The 17662-nt window shown below is 36.5% G+C and overlaps 1 protein-coding gene across 1 annotated transcript; it reads right to left on the reverse strand.

Moving 5' to 3' along the window:
- Positions 1 to 1747: 1747 nt before the first annotated feature.
- nhlrc2 (NHL repeat containing 2) lies at positions 1748 to 17475 on the reverse strand. The gene is made up of 12 exons (XM_033985051.2): positions 17290 to 17475; positions 16332 to 16484; positions 11858 to 11907; positions 10997 to 11399; positions 9926 to 10047; positions 9546 to 9675; positions 8058 to 8151; positions 7730 to 7961; positions 7192 to 7314; positions 6579 to 6788; positions 5979 to 6192; positions 1748 to 3716 (listed from the first exon to the last, which is right to left on the reverse strand). The coding sequence occupies exons 1-12, from the start codon at positions 17450 to 17452 to the stop codon at positions 3448 to 3450; spliced, it is 2163 nt and encodes a 720-aa protein (XP_033840942.1). The 5' UTR covers positions 17453 to 17475; the 3' UTR covers positions 1748 to 3447.
- Positions 17476 to 17662: the final 187 nt, after the last annotated feature.

The following is a 17662-nucleotide window of genomic DNA, read 5'->3' on the forward strand; positions in this document are numbered from 1 at the left end:
TAAAAACATCCTTCACGCTATAATTTCTCCTTCTGGAAGAACAAACATTTTATTTTAAGAGTAAACCCTGACTTCACATGACCATCATAAGAGGAACAACAGAAAAACACTCCTGTTCATCCAGTTTTCCTTATCTCATCTCAACTCTTCTTCTTTGGCCACAGAAGTAGATAGGTTTGTGTTATATAATCAAAAACCTCCTTGCAGGGCTGGAGTAAGTGTTTGCTATTTGTGTGATGTTGTTGGATGCAGTTAATTTGTGCAACTGGCAGGGGAACAAAAGCAAAGGGTTAATGATGCTGTCACTATGTTGGCACCAGGGTCATAGCGGAGGAGGAGGAGGAGCTAGTGCTAACAATAGACTCTTCATCTTCTCTGTTACTGTTTTTTTTTCAATTACACTTCTCTTTCTAATTGTGTAATCTGAATCTAAATTAATCGGATCAAAGTTTTTATGTAAATCCTCATTAAATTGTGTATTCTTTCACATGTGTGCAGTCGTAGGCGTATGTGTGTGTTTGTATGCTGCTCTTTGATTTAATAAAGATGGCTGAAGAAGGGTCCTAAAAAACATCACGTAAGGGTTGAACAATTTGGTGTTTTTACTTTTCTAAACATATTGGTAAAATATAAAAAGTCTATTATAAGTAGTATATGGGTAACAGCATCTTTGGACAGGATACGACTGCTTCTGCACTTTATTAAATCATGCTCATTAAAGGCACACTATGTAACTTTGCTGGTGTTTTTTTAAAAAAATTTTTAAACTGCTTTAAACTGCCTTTAAAAACATTAATTCTAACTGAGAGCGAAATTGCCTTTCCACAGATCTGACCTGTAACTTAATGGTGTCATTTGCTTGTCTACGTGGAGATACTGTAGAAGCCATACTGCGGAACATTCCAGGCAAAACACTAACGTCTTGATGCAGACAAGCAGGTGTTAGACGACCGGAAAAGTTCTATAGTGCATCTTTAACCAAGCAATTTAATCCAACAATAATATTATGTTTTGACAACTCTTATTCCTTTGAGTTTTGTTATAATTTTGTTCACAAGCTTGAACCAGATGCTGCAGTAAAATTCTCACTAAAGTTTACTCAGTCAGTCATCATTTTATGCCCACATGCTGTGCACATCACTGTCACTGGCTCTAAATCAGTCAGCACAGCCAGCCAACACATGCATTTATTTATTTTTTTCCTATATGGCATGATACATAGTTTAGAAGGAATATTTAATGTTATGTTGGCTGTAAGTGTGTTTTGTCAGTTATTGAGAGTGAGGCACAAGGTTGCATAAAAACCCCAAGAACAGGACAATACAGATTTCATTAAGATAATTTGTAATAAGTGGGCATAATAAGTGTTGTATTTAGCCTATATCTCACTAACTGGACTGCCCCACTAAATCTTATGTTACGACATCGTCAACATTCAAACAAGCGTACAGAGAAAACACACATCGCTACTCGATTAGTGGAGGCTAATTTTCTTAAGATGCATAGGACACTAAACAAAACATCCCTTTTTAATACAAATGGTGATGTGAGGCATTTGAGGTCAGCTCTTATACAATCTGACTCCATGATAGATCTCTAAAGTAACGCTCTCATTAGCAATGCCTTTGATGACAGTTATACATCCACCACTGCATCCAACTCTATACAGTGTTACTATTGCACAACAGTCCAATTGTGCATGTAATGGGATGTCACAGGAGAAACTTACAATAATACAAACAAATTTGAAATAGTCAGATAATTTATTTGTATACAGTCATTTTAAAGGTTGCAGTTCAACACCCTTATAGGTAAATAACATCAAGAAAATATATAGTATTACAAGCTCAAGCCGATAAATGAGAATTATTTTCAGGCCATAGCATGAGTGTAATGTGGATGAGTTTTGGCCAATATATTCTGTTTGCTGTCAAAAAATAAAAATGACTAAAAACTATAACCAAATTCTTGTTTTTTTGGTCAACAAAAGCAAAACTAAAAAAATCATTTTCATGGCATTGTAATACATATACATCCACCTGTTGAATTGCAAAAATAAAACACCTTTTTTATTGCAGAAATACATCATCTTTAACCACTCTAAGGCACTTTCAAGGTCAAAGCTGTGTCATGTAAAACTTTCATAGAAAAAAATGAAACAAAGTATCTCTTGTGCAAGTGTGAAGCTGAGATGCCAGTATATTCATTCAGAACATTTGTGGTTAGTCTTTAATTACAGTTCAAAAGATGCTCAAAAACTTTAGGCACTTTTCATGGAGAACCACAGTGGGGCCTTTCTGTTAATAAATTAAACCGCACACATAATCGATAATCTATATCAACCGATACCAGCAAAATAACACCCGTATGTAGCAAATAAATATGAATAAAAACTAAGTGTGCCTATAGGCTGTAAACTATAAAAAAAGATAGGAAATCCTAGTAGCTTAGGTAGTCAACTATAGGCTATAGAGATCAGTCATAACTTTTAACTTGTTTTTAACTTGTAAAATTAACATAAAACATCCTAATTTGATCCTTATCCTTATTTGATCCTTGTTGAACTTGTCCAAATATTTTAGTTTCTGGCAAAAAGGAAGCTCAAAATGGTCATGTCATGCTTGATCACTATATACTTTGTACTTAATTCTTAATGCATAGTCATGCCCACAACTAATTCTTCCAAATTATTATTATTTATTTTTTATTTAACAAGTTAATTTTGAGTGACAGTCCTGATTAAACTGAACACTAGATTCTAATCGGCAGGTTTTCCAAGCCATTATTAGACATGAAAAAATATTTCAAAAATTATTTTTGAATACCATTATGAGCAACATTTGGCCCATCCATTCATTCAAAGAGTTTTTGCAGTTTCATGCACCTTAAAATAAAATACTGTTCATGTGATCTCAAGTTGCAATAGGGTATACATTGTTTTTACAAAATAATTAGTCTGAATACAGTTCAATAAATAAACATAAAAATGTGGTGATCAGTAACCTATATGTTTAAAAAGTCACTCCCATTTACAAACCCAAACATAAAAAAGTTGGGACAGTGTAAAATGAAAATTAAGGCTGGATGTAATCTAATCTAATCTAATCTAATCTAATCTAATCTAATCTAATCTAATCTTTCAATTCAATTTCAGGAAATGGTTTTCTTTCTCTCTCAAAGTGAATGAATCCTAATGCCACACCTGATCTGTTTTAAATTATATTCTACAGTGAATAATAAATAATGCATGGTTAGAATTAAGCAAATAGTTACATTTGGAACGATATCCCATTTATTTCTGTTGTTGGGGTTGCATCTGTATAAATGCAACAGAATATTTACCTCACAACACACCGCAATCCAACACTAGTTTGCATATATTCAGTTTTCCCTCACAACTCTGTCAAACCATGTCCTGCCACTGCAATGGACAAATACTATGTGAATCTATAAGGCATGTGCAAATGCCACGGTGACCTCCTCCTCTCCGGGGATAGTGCTGATGTGGAGCGGCTGTGTGAAGGAGACAGCTTTCATCATACAGGTGCTCCCGGAGTCTAGGCAGTAGTACACAAACACGCTGAGGTTGAGGCTTGGCCCTTCGCTGGACTCCTTGGTCGTCATGGTGACAGGGAGTTTAACGGAGACACGCAGAGATCGGGATAGATCAGAGATGTCGCCCATTACAGTTTGTCCCATCAGAAGCCACTCGTTCCCTACAGAAAAAAACAAGCAGAATATCTTCAATAAATACTTAAAGAAGACACATTTGAAGTAAACTACAGCATACATTAGGGCTGGGCAATCGATCTAATTCAGTCATGTTTAATCATCAATTATATGCTTGGGTCTTTTGAGAAGTCAGTAAAAGCATGTACTTTGGGGCAGAGTTCAGACTTTGGTTTTTTGAGATTAATGGCAATGATTCAAAGTCTTTAAAAAAATAAATAAATAAAAATCATAACAATAGCAACAAAAAAACAAAACAAACCCAACCCCCCCCCCCAAAAAAAAATCATAATTCCCTTTTGCTATATCACCCCGTATCCTAACATATGTAAATCAATAATTAAAAGTTTGCTTACTGTAAATTGTAATATTGATTTAAAACAGGTCTATGTTGCATTTTCATGTACATTTTTTTAACCCCAATGTGTATGACCTGAAGTCTAAATCTTTTGAAACAAATCACAAAAAGTACAGAGCTGTGGGTACAGGTGCAAACCACAACAATAAAGAGTTTTGTCATGCCCGGTATGATATGGATTTATGGCACAGTTAAGAAAGTATGTTTACTTTCAAAATCAATGAATTATTGATTCAAAGGTATGCATTTACCATCCACCGCCACTTGATAATCTATAAACAAAGCACAAAATGAAAAAGCGATCTGGCATGTACAAAGACAGTGTCCATGCTGACATAAATGTACGACAAGAGTCTTTGGGTTTTGTTGGTCAAACATTTTTTTAGCACAATGAATGGCCGTCTCAAAACATTACCCATAACCCAACAACCACCTGTGAGTTAGACAAGGACACACATTTTTTGAAAGGAGAGGAGTATTTTTAGACACAAGTTCACATCAATAAAAATATGGATGTTGAAAGGTGAATTAAGACATGGCCCAGGCGAAGCTTTCACTGTGAGAAAAAAATATCCCTCCAATCTGTGCCAGTTGTGATTAATGAACCCTATTCTTAACAAGATGTCCCAGGACAGCAATTACCCAAAACCCATGACAAAGAAAACAAAAAATACAGTTACGATCAGCTCTTTACTTCTGACTGTTCCATTAAAATTCCTGCCCCTTGCTTCGATCTGAGTCTAGACGGGGGCATAATCGGAGTGCAGAGGATCACATAACATGGGCTGGTGGCTAATTATGTGAACCAAGCCTTGCCTTATCAAAAATCCAAAAATAACTTGCTGATAGGAGCAGCAGCACATAGCGTCACTTCAATGATAAACCCGCTTTTGTTCCCGAACTCAATGCAGATATTCATTTACTCCCATCTCTTTTGGAGGTCAGAGCGATACTTAAAAATCACATTTGAGCAATAAATACAGTGAGAACAGGGAGATGACCCAAGTACCCTTGTAGCCCACAGCTAACGTGGGCCGCAGTTGGGAAGCTGCTTAGCTGTGCCATGATACTGCAGTGAGCATCATTCATATCCATTATGGTTTGACAGACCAAATATAGCTTAAAATACAGCAAAGTAGGTGCGGTTGAGAGCCCTTGAACAATATACATAGGGCTTCAAAGTACAGATCGGGAAAACCAGGACAAAACATAAACAAATGTATCAAGATACAATGTTAATGCCTTCACTAAGCACCATAGACCTGCAAACTCAGACATAGTGAAAAAGGTGACAGTCTAACCGCGTTTCGTGTTAAGCAGACCACTTTTCATAATCAAGCCTATGATCCACTTGTCTACGCTACAAATTTATATGACTATCAGTTGAGTTTTTGCTACAAACAAGTTTTAAGACATCAACAAAATGTTCACTTGCCATCTAAAATATCCCACCTACCTATGATCAATCAAACCCATAGTGAATGGACCTATAAGTGATTTGAATGTAATGTAAATAGTATATTATATAGTACATTTGCTATAATCTGACATATTTAGTCTGTCACAGAAGTCATATCAAATAATAAATGAGTTATATAGTTAACTAAAAAACAAATGTGAGTTTGATTAATGTTGCTCAAGAAACTATTAGAAGTATTGTTGTTTCATAGCATCAATAACAGTGTAAATGGGATTTAGCCATTTTCAACCTTTGTGTATCCACTTTTATTTCTGCTCCCCTTTCCCCCTACAGCTAGAACATGGCATTTGGTCAATATTAAATGTCATGAGCATGCCCTGTGTTTAATACCTTTCTAACAGCACTTCCACCTTCAGGCTGCCTTTGTTTACATTGAAGACATTAATAAACTGAAGCCAATCTTGGCCTCACCTTCAGCAGACAGCGTCCAGCAGCTGGGGGCTCCATCGGTGAGGTGGGCCCCCTCTGGCAGGGACAATGTGAGGGACAGGGTGAGGGTCTGGCCCGCGCTCACTGCTACCGCAGACATGTGCTTCCTGGCAGCAGATTTGGGCAGAGAAGGGGCTTTGGCAGGACCGGACGACCTGGTGGGTATGGCATCAGTGCAGTCGGTGGAGATGGGAAACTGCAAAAGCAATTACAGTTAAGAGTGTTTTAAATAAAGGAAGAAAAGACTGCTTTTGAACAGTGATACATTGCATTTAGGTTTGACCATGGAGCCTTGTTTCACCTGTAATGACCAAAGACAAACCCAAATGTTTGTTAATCAGGTAATGAAGGTATAAGACTTAGGCCCAATTCGACAGCCTGAGGACCAAAACATTATCACACTTTATTATTATTATTTTTTATTAAAATTAAATTCATAGGGTTTTCATTTGGCTTAATTTCATGAATGAGATCTTTACTCAGCAAAAAAAACCCACAAAATATTGTCCTTTTTAGCCCTCTATGACCTCTGTATGATGGGAAAATATATAATATATATAATTGCTGATATTTACTACTAACCAGAGAGATAGTCTTTGAGTCCAGGTCCAAGACTTTGATTTGGTGGTTGTTGGTATCGGCCACATACAGAGCCTTTCCTCCGTCCGCCACACAGAGACCTCCTGGTTCATTAAAGCTGGACTGGTTAAACTCTGGGCCCACTTTGTCCCCGGCCTCTCCTGTGCCTGCTAATGTAATGCACTGCTTTGTCTTTGGGTCTACCACCTTAATCTGTAAGCACATAAACACAAGTTTACTGTTACATAGTGCACCTTTCTGATTTTCAAAAATGTGCACTATGTAACTTTTCTAATGGTGAGTCCACTTCCTTGTTGTCGCCATGAAGATGATATTGCTTTGCCTGGAATGTTCCACAATACGGCATTTCACTTGACTATATCTTTAGACATAAGTAGTTAATGCCACCAGGTCAAGTTACAGGCCAGATCTGTGGAGAGGCGAGTTTACCCTGCTCAAAGTAACAATGCATGTATTTCAAGGTCAATCGAAACAATTGTAATTGAATGAAGGCAGCTGGATGCCTCAAGAAGTTACATAGTGCACCTTTAATGTGTTAAAATATGGGAGACAGTTGTGCTCACGTAATAGTCTTGTGACACAGAGTTGTTGTTACCTTGTGGTTGTAGGAGTCAGCCACATAAAGCAGGTTTTGTTCTGAGGACCATGAAACGCCGAGAGGGTGCTGCAGTTTGGCGTCAACCCCTTTACCATCTACATCGCCAAAAGCAAACAAGTTCTGCACCAAAACAGATAAAAGAGATAAAACATGAGCCAGATTAAAATTTGAACCAATGTTTGGTGCCACAGTGGCTGACTATTAATTATTAACTATTAAATAGATACTAACTATTAAATAGAACACATTCATAATGACAAATCAATATCTTTAGTAGAATGGGTGATGACTATTTAGCTGGATATTTGTGCCACATACACGTAGAGGTGGAAGAACTACACTTAAGAAGTTGCAGAAATTTGCAGTCACATTTTTATAATGCATTACTTCAAATACAACAGTCACTGGTGCCAATATTGTTTTAAATATATGAAAAATTCAAGTATCTAGTAGATATTTATCACTGCCTAACATATAACACAATATAAATATAATTTTATATATAAATGTACAAATAGTAAAGAAGACATAGTACCAGCGGGTCTCTCTCTGCCCCGACCAGTGACTTGACCGCTCCGTCCTTCAAGGCTACGGTTCGGATGGAGCTGCTCTCACTGTCTGCCACATACAGACAATTCCAGGGGTCGTGAGGGGCAGAGCTGAGGCCAGACGGCTGAGCAAAGCCTGCCTTATGAGGATATGCATTGTTCCGATTCTCCTCACTGCCACTGCCAGCCCATCGCACACACGTCCCAGCTTTTGAGTCACTATTTGGTTTAAAAAAACAACATACCAATACATACTATAAACAATACAACCATTAGTTGCAAATGATTAAAATACGGTGTTCAAATTGGTACTACCTTCCTTTGGGGAGTTTGCCGTCAGACAGAAACAAAGCCCAAATCTGATGTGTGCCTGCCATAGCAATCCACAGAACATTGTCTTCTTCACCACCTAAATAGGCAAACACAACAAGTTAAAAGCGCACTGCATAACTTGTATCCATGGAGGTGATGAACCCTCCAACAGACGTTATTGGTTTGCCCGGAAAGTCCCACAGTATGACATTAAACTTATCTTCTACTAATTACAGGTGCGCATTTTATGGCTCATAAATACATTCAAAATCATGCATTCTTACTGCTATACTGCAAGAGCAATAATATCTCCATGGAGACAAGCGTGGCGAAAACTCCAGCAGAAATGTTACATAGTACGCCTTTAAGTTGGGGCAGTTTTGATAGAAAGCCAGAAAGAACCCAGAGTATCAAATCTGCAGGCACTCCAGTCACTCTGCCTCCTTCTAAAAATAAACATCTACATTTAAATATTTTTCATTACATCTGTGCGTGGTAACAAATTTGGCAATGGCAATATACCAGTATAAAGCTCTCATCCTTCAAGCAGGTCTCATTCTGACAGACACACAACCTTCACACAGAGTTCAACCGTATTTTTAATGCAGTGCTGAGCTCAGCATCTCTCCGTGTTTGATAATAGCAGCACCTGACGAGCAGAATCAGTGTCACAGTAGCTTTATTCAAAGGTGTAGGGGGCTCTCAATTAATTATGCATCATCCATACTGAACACTACATGAATATGCAAAGAATGTTTGCATTTCAAGATTTTTAAAGCCCTTTAATATCATAATTCCAATCATGGGCCCCGTTATTGGGGTCTAACAACAAGTTGTTAAACTATAAAGAAAAATATATTGTATTCAGTATGTCTGTTGTAGTACATTTTATAATTTTAAAATACATTATAAGCAATAAGAAATTGTCATTCTTTTCAGATTCCAATCCGTGCTATTACTGTGCTGGAAATAAAATATATTTACATTATGAAAAATACATCTAAACTGGGGAAAATGCTGTTGGTTAGTACATAACAAATTAGTGCTTTCATTTTTGTTCACATATAATTTTCAAAAAAATAACATTTAAACAGTTCTTCTTGACATGAATTCAGTGTCTTTTTGCAAACTAAATGACTAAACCATCTTCAAAAATGTATACAATAAAACCCTACAAAAGCATAAAATTAAAATTATTTCACTGCCTTGAGTACAGCTTTATAATAAATGTGATATCAAATATGAATTATTGCCATATGACCAATGCTCAGAGGGAAGTAATAAAGGCAGTGGAGATCCAAGATTATCATGCAGCATGTACTTTCACTTCTCAGAGACAGCAAAAATAATTTAATGAGACCCCCTTAGCTTCTTAATGTAAATACAGAAACATTTTCTGACCTATGTAGCCCGATTATACAAATATTTTGCCCACCTCAGAGGGACCAAAACATCCATAACCTATATTTGAACATTGCGTTTAAAACTTACCAGCTGTACCTACAGCCACATCCCAGGGAGAGCTGATTGGCTGCTCTGGTCCCATGGCTCCGCCCTCTTTGTCTGTACCCTGGACTCCAACTCCAGCCAGACTAGAGACATTCTTGTGCAACAGGTCAATCTATGTAAAACATTTAAACAAGGCTAAGTTATGTTCACAATTGCACATACACCACACCAAAGCCGGGACTAAAAGGAAGCCAACCCCGTAAGTGAAACAGGTCTAGGCCAGGACTCAACTAGGACTAGGAAAGAGGGCCAAATCACGTCTACATCACAGTTAACCAAACCTAGACACGTGTGAACACCCAGGCTAAGAGCTAGCAATATGTGACACAACATATGAGAATGACATTCATGTTATTGCATACCTTTCTGATGAGGTGGTTTTCTGTATCTGCTACATAAATAGTGTCCCCTTTAATTGCTACACCTTGAGGAGAGTTAAATGATGCTTCTAAAAAGGAACCATCTTGTCTGCCACTTTTAGGTCCTGAAAAATATAAACAATATGTCACTATAGATAATTTACATTTGATTGAGGTTTGCTGTTTAAAAGTATGTTTTTTAAGAAAAGTGCAGTATTTGAGGCAGCACAGTGGAGTTGGTGCTGCTTAAGATGTGTAGAGCCTTGTGCTGTGGCCAGCCTCCATGTCGGCTTGAGACAGTGCTGTGACTGACTACCACATGCTTCCTCTTAGGGTTATACAAACAATATCAGTTATGTGTGTTTTTTATTTGAAAATTATTTCTTTTATTAGGATAGTGCCTGTGGAGACACCCATTATCTGACTCCTGATCAAATAAAATGGTGAAGTGTGGGTTTAGGAGGGATAGAGAGGATTTAGAGCTCTTATTTTGCAGCAGCCTGTTTGTGGACAAAGGTGCAAGTCTCACGAATAATGAAAAATAACAAACAAGTCATGGACTATTGGGTTTCAGTGCCGCACGCTCCTCTCAAAGCCCCAGTCTCAAATATAAAGGTCATGAAAAACATTCAACAACATGCCCACTCCCACTGGTCCTCCAAAGAGTCTGGACGTCACATACATGATGTGCATGCCAAGGTTATACCAGGACACCTGCACAATAACAAAATGGATTGGATTGGGTTCAATATCTCCAACATAATGTCTGATAATAGTGTACTAAAAGTAGCTCCATTACTTTATTTAGATGTTTTCCCCCCAAATTTACCATAACCCAAATTACTGCTTACCAGTTTTAATTCTATTCTTCTCAATTCAATTCTTTGTCTTTTAGATCATCATTTAGACATTAATATAAAGGGCATATTTTTACTCACAGCTTAAATGAACAGCTTAATTGGTGCCATGTTGAAAGACAATCTACATATACCTATTCAAGTCAAGTGTTATTTGTTTAATTCTGAATGGGGTTGTCAATTATATAATATCAAATTTAAACAATTTTCTCGTTACCTCCAATAGCATGTAATAGCTGCCCTGTTGAAGAGACCACAAGAATTCGGTGATGTCCAGTGTCTGCTATGACCAGCCTCTTGCTGTTGTCCACTGCCACTTTTCCAGGGAAAGAGAGAATAGTGGGCGGCAGAGAGTCTTTTAACAGCTTCAATCCGACTGCATGTGACTTCAGCAGACCCTGTTCTCCATAGAAACGCATGGACATCTCCGTGAAGAGCGTTAGCCTGTTTCTGTGGCCCTCGCCCACCAAAGAGAAGAGCAGGTTTCCCTTTGGACCCAGTAGGACGAGAGTAGGCCAGCAGGACACCTCTAACTCATGCCAGAGCTGTGCATCGCCATCGTTCACTACTGGATGGCAGATGTCATAGCGGAGGACAGCACTGCGAATATTGTCCAAAACCTATAAGAACAGACAAAAGGAAACAGGTAGAAAATGCACATCTAGTTAGATAAAAATATAACCGCTGATGTTAGATACAATACTGTAGATGGATGAGCCCAAACATTATGATTACAAGACCTGTCACAATATATCCTAAATATAGCGATTTGGATCATGCCGTCACACATTATAAAGGTTTCAGTTAACCTAATGCTAAACCAATAAAAATTTTAAGATGCAATACATGGGTTTGAACTTCCTGTTTGTAGGTGCTATAACTTTTGTTGTTGTAACGTCACTAGTATAAGCTCAATCCAGTCCAGAAAAGCTATATTTATCATTTACCATTTATTAAATTTTGTGTCAATATAGCAATTATTCTGACACACCCAATTAACACTTCACATCAGTTATAATGTTATGCATGTCAGTATAGGTAAATTAACAATGGTCTTTGCTAAAATTCAATTAATTACCTTCTCATTTGGGAATTTAGCAGAGTGCACGCCAACAATGACCAATCCATCTAAACAAGAAAAACAGAATACAAGTCGTCAATGCTTAGTCTATTATACAAATTAGTCATTAACAAAACATTACCATATCTTACAAAACCCTGTCGTAGTTCAATGTGATAAATGATTTAAATGTGCTTATCTTAAAAATAGTTTTTTCTTAATACGACATCTGTCGTCAGGTTATATAAGCTTGGTTTGGGTACAAGTAAACATTTGAGTATGCGTGTCTGCTCCAAAACCATGAGAAAGTAAAGCGGATGTGATATTAGGCTAAACCATCAGGGGCACAGTTCACACAGTCATTGACTCTTCAGCAAACGCAAAAAAATAAATACGTTTTTTAAGGAAATGTTGAACACTCTGACGCAACAATGTGTAATTATTTTGCCACTGTTAAAAGAAAAAAACAGAGCACAGACTTCATTGTTTATGATGATTTTTTGTAATTAAAGTTTGTTTTAATACATTTTTATTTTAAGAATAAAAATAAAACAAAAATTATGACAAACAACCACATTAATAAAGCAGTCTTTGCAATGTCACAGTCTATTAAAATACAGCCAAATCAGTAGAACTGTTACTCCTTATAAATGACAAAAGTGAGCCCATATCCTGTTTGTTTTTTCCTAGTTGTTGTGCCACTTTAAAGATCAGCCTCTCAAATGCAGCAGTCTCTGTCATCAGTCCAAACAAATCCTGGGACAGAGCCCAGAAAACATGAAAATATGTAGTGTACCACTATCAGTTTTACATTTCCAGCAGTTATTGTTGTGTAATAAGCCCATTTTGAAAAGCTTTGATGGAGTAAAATAAAATCGATGAATAATGTTACAATCAATAAGTTTACTTCTAGCATCTCTTGTAGCCAAGCCTATATTTGAAATAACCTTACCCCACATATCTTCATTTATCTTAGTATTTAAATATTTTTGCCAACTCAATCTCAAACCTTCACATATTGCACCTTGGTTATTTAGAAGCTTATAGTACAATGATGCAGTTTGCATATTCATTGGCAGATTCAGCCACACCTCTAGAGCATTATCATTCTGTAGATGGTTTAAGCTAAAGACAAAAGTCACACTGCTTTTGATTTGTAGATATTTCCAGAAATCCCCTTTGTCCATCAAGTTAAATGCATCTTTTATATGAAATTACATAAAATTGGCATCCCTGTATAGATGCTCTTATTTAAACCTTGCATCAACCATTTTCGCCACAAAAAGGGAGATTTGCCGATGCATACTGCTGAGTTGTTCCAAACTGAGGAGTAGTTCAATTTATATGGAGAAATTCCTAATATCTTATGTGCCCTGGATTTTGCAGTAATACAGTTTTTAAATTCTGTGAGAGCAGTTGGATGAGATTAAATGGAGCCGTCAATACCCTTTGAACTTTAACCCACCCTTTATCTGCTTCATATTTTATCCAATGTTTAGATAATGTATTTATTTCAAATGCAATATTATATAATTCCAAATCTGGGAGTGCCAGCGCTCTTGCTCTTGTCCCTCAATGCTGAAAGTTTTCTGAGACCAATTCTCGGTTTCTTGCCATTCTAAAGAAACCATTTAATTAATGTATTATATTGTTTATAAAAAGGCATTATTAATCATTATTAATAGTTATGGGTATCATGGTTGAAATATAATTGAACTGTGGAGCCACCAGTATCTTAATAGGATTGACTTTATAGGGTAAGATTCCCCCAGAGTAAAATTCAGTAGTTTCCACTTATCTATATAATTTTATTTTATTTTTTTTTTAATTTTGAAACTGGTTCTCTATTAAATGAAATTATATTAGTCTATTACTCTGGGCAAAGTTTAACGTCCAGGTATTTCATACCAACAGGGATCCACCTAAAATGGAATGGAGAAAGGTGAGTTTGGAAATAACCAGCATAACTTCTGACTTTTGCCAGTTGATTGTACAGCCTGATAATTTTGAAAAAGTCTCAATTGTAAACAGAACTATTGGAATTGAAGAAGGGGGATGCCAAATAAAAAGCAATATGTCATCAGCATACATTTTGTGTTCTTCCGATCAAGGCACCACTCCTCTAATGGCTGAATGCATCCCTGTTTAGTTCCACATTTCAATTTTTTTTAAAAGTGAGATCAGTCCTGTTGTTGACACTGCAGTCCTAGGATCTGAATAAATCATTCTAATCCACCTAATCAAGCCCTCCTCAAATCCAAATACCTTAACACAGACTTTCTTCTGCAAAAAAACAAGTTAAATTGATTATTTTCTAATGAATGAACACAGTTTGGACCAAAGTTATAAAGTTACATAATCTCAAAATGCCTTAAAAGAGCCAGCCAGATGTAAATCTATCCATCTGCTTTCATAGAGACACTCAAGATGTGGATCCATTCTTGTATTTTCTTAACATAGGTTCGGAAATGATTCTGGGTATTTACCAAGAGCTAGTAATAGTTATGCAAAATATAATACAAAAAGACAGATTACAGTCACTATTTTGAATGATAATACTACTATTTACTACTACGACAACTAATAATAATAATAATAATGTAATTATACATATAATTTATAGTCTTTTAGTGTAATTTAATTTTTTTTTTTGTCTGTGTGTTCTTCAAATAGCATAGCTTTCAGATGATTTAAAACCTGTGTTGGAATGCTTTGGGTTATTATTACATAAAGAGTTGAAACCAGAAGTTTACATACACTATATAAACACATGCATTTTTTTCCTTTTTTAAACAATTTGGGAAAACCTAGATGATAACATCATGCCTTTGGAAGCTTCTGGTAGGTCTACTGATAACATCTGAGTTAATTAGAGACACATCTGTGGATGTATTTGAAGGCGCACCTGAAGCACACTGCTTCTTTGTGTAACATCATGAGTCAAAAGAAATCAGCCAAGACATCAGGAGGAGAACTGTGGACTTGCACAAGTCTGGTTCATCCATGGGTGAAACTTCCAGATGCCTGAAGGTGCGACATTCATCTGTTCAAACAATTATATACAAGTATAAACCATGGGAATGTCCAGCCATCATACCACTCAGAAATGAGACGGGTTCTGTGTCCCAATCAATTATATTGAAAAATTATGGGCAGACCTGAAAAGGCATGCATGATGCTGCCTACAAACTTGGCTCAGTTACACCAGTTCTGTCAGGAGGAATGGTCCAAAATTCCTGCAAACTATTGTGAAAAACCTGTGAAGGATTTCCAAAAAAATTGACCCAAGTCATACAGTTTAAAGGCAATAGTGCTAAATACTAATGAAATGTATGTAAACGTCTGACTTTAAAGACAAAGTAATGAAAAATGAAAAATAGTCTAAAAAGTCCTTCTCTCATAATTCTGGCATTTAGCAAATAGAAATAGTTTTGGTAATCCTAACTGACCTAAAACAGGAAAAGTTTAGTCTGATTTCCTGTCAGACAGTGAGAAAAAAACTATATGTGTCTTTTTATACAGTGTATATAAACTTCTGATTTCAACTGTACAACAAAGGAAGAACCCGACCAGAACACAGCAAATGCAGAATGGAGAAATAAATTAGTTTTGCCTTCAGAGTAAACATGTTCTGTATTAGATTTCATCACTTGCTGCCAATGCCAGGCGCAGGGTAGATTGTAGTGCCGAGGGGTGGACTGTGGGAGTGACTGGACAAGGCAGCTCCCACACCTCACTAACCAGAGCAGCAACAGAATGTACCCACTGCACTGCCAAAGATAAGACCAGTGTTGTGATAAACTGTGAATATATACTGTCTGTCTATGGCCCGTTAAAATCATACATTAAGCCGAAATGCATTATGGTCAAGCAGATATTAATAATAATAATGGCTTACACTTGTAATGCACTTTTCAAAGCCTCTCTACACTATAGTCACACTTCCACACTTGGTGATGGTAAGCTACTATTGTAGCCACAGTTGCCCTGGGGCAGACTGACGGAAGCTGAAGGTGAAGTGTCTTGCCTAAGGACACAACGACAGAACTTGGTCTGAGCGTTCGGGTTGTGGGACCAACACTCTAACCAGTGAGCCACTGTCGCCCCCAATAGAGCTGTATATCACAAGTGGTCATGTGCGAGGGGTCCTACACTTGGCTATAGCAGGAATAGACTGTAAGCAACATCACCTGTGACACTGCAGTTAGCAATTATTTTGAGTGGCCATCTCTCACAACTAAGATATGAACAATGAACAGTAGCCAATTTCCTATGATGCAAGATGCCTACAAGCTAGAGGTCAACTTTAAGCTCAGTTAACATTATACAATTTGAAAGTTTGAATTTCTACTTTTTTAATTTAAACAAAAATGATGGTCAATAATTTATTTTTAAAATACTTGCACATCAATTATATTCATACTAAAAACTCAAATAAAACCCCAAATGTTTTATTATTGAGACATTTACATGTAACCTAGTGTGTGCATACCTTCCACAGAGTGTCTCTTCTCTAGCTGGTGCAGGTCTGGCAAGATGTGCATACAGTTTATGCAACAATAAGTGAAGAAGTCCAACACCACCACTTTACCAGAAAGCTCCTTGCTCACAGACAGAGGGCCCTCAGTGTTCAGCCACTCCAAGCCTGACAAATGAAAGTGTAAAATTACTTTTCTTGATTATACAACAAAACAGTGATAATATCTGTTAGAAAATATTTTGCTTATTATTCTTGTCTTGTGAGAAAAAAAATCATCTGATTTGAGATTAAAAGAATCAATGAAGGTTGTTTAAAACTGAAAACTATAATAATTTAATACTTTTAGTGGACTTCATCTGCTACTGATCCCCATCTGCTGGCGAAATGGTATATTGCCAATATATTGCAAAAGATTCATATTTCTGTTTCAATAAAATGCAGTGTAAACTAAAGACTCAAATGTATAAAACAATCTGACTACAGAAAATAACACACACTTTGCAATAAAAAAATACAATTTGATAAAATTAACCATGGCAATAATAATAATAATAATAATAATAATAATAATAATAATACTTGTGACACAAGTACTTGTGATACAATACATTGTAATACAATACAAGAAAATCGCCTTATGTTTTATTTACTTTAGTAAAAAAAAAAAAATAGCGCCTTCAAGCACCCAGGAGGTAAACATACATTGTGACAATACTTTGTGGTCTGTTTTAACAAAACACACAACGCAGAATAACCTGTCAACTTTTGGTAGGGCCCCTGGAAAAAACAGGTGAGATATTTGCCATACGTTACGTTTGTTAAAATAAAAACAATTCTTCTAGTTGCATGTGCTGAAGTGTGTGAGGAGCCCAGAGATTTCTCTTTACATGACAGTGGACTGGGCGTGGAACTCCACAGTACAGCTATGTTAAGAGCTAAACTCAAGTCGAGACCTGTAAAGTAGCCTTACCTTGCTGGAAATCGGGAATTTTTAGGTCCTGTCGTTCGTCTACTTTTTTCAAATACTCGTAAACAAGATTTTCTTTTTCTTGTTCTTTCGTAGCGTCATCTAAAGCATAATCCAACTGACTTTGGATAGGAAATAAAGTAGAGAGGCTGCATTGAGAAGCCATGATTACAACTAGCAGGGAGTAACGTTAAGTGCAAGACTATTTCCAACAGCACTTTCGTCACAAAATCCACCAAAGAATAAAATACAGTTTAAATGTGGTACTTAAATTGAAATCATGTTTTATGTATTATTCATATTTCTATTGAATTAATACACATGTAGCCTGATACAGTGTAGAAATATACGTAATAACAATATACGATTTGTTGAA

The sequence above is a fragment of the Periophthalmus magnuspinnatus genome, chromosome 19 (assembly GCF_009829125.3).
Source record: "Periophthalmus magnuspinnatus isolate fPerMag1 chromosome 19, fPerMag1.2.pri, whole genome shotgun sequence".
In the NCBI taxonomy this organism is placed as follows: domain Eukaryota; kingdom Metazoa; phylum Chordata; class Actinopteri; order Gobiiformes; family Gobiidae; genus Periophthalmus; species Periophthalmus magnuspinnatus.

Excerpts from the sequence above, each read along its gene's own strand:
- nhlrc2 (XM_033985051.2), bottom strand. The coding sequence starts at position 17,452 with ATGGCTTCTCAATGCAGCCTCTCTACTTTATTTCCTATCCAAAGTCAG. Across the intron at positions 9,676-9,925 it reads AAAACCACCTCATCAGAAAG|ATTGACCTGTTGCACAAGAA; the intron begins GTATGCAATAAC and ends TGTTTTACATAG. Across the intron at positions 7,962-8,057 it reads GGCAAACTCCCCAAAGGAAG|TGACTCAAAAGCTGGGACGT; the intron begins GTAGTACCAATT and ends TAAACCAAATAG.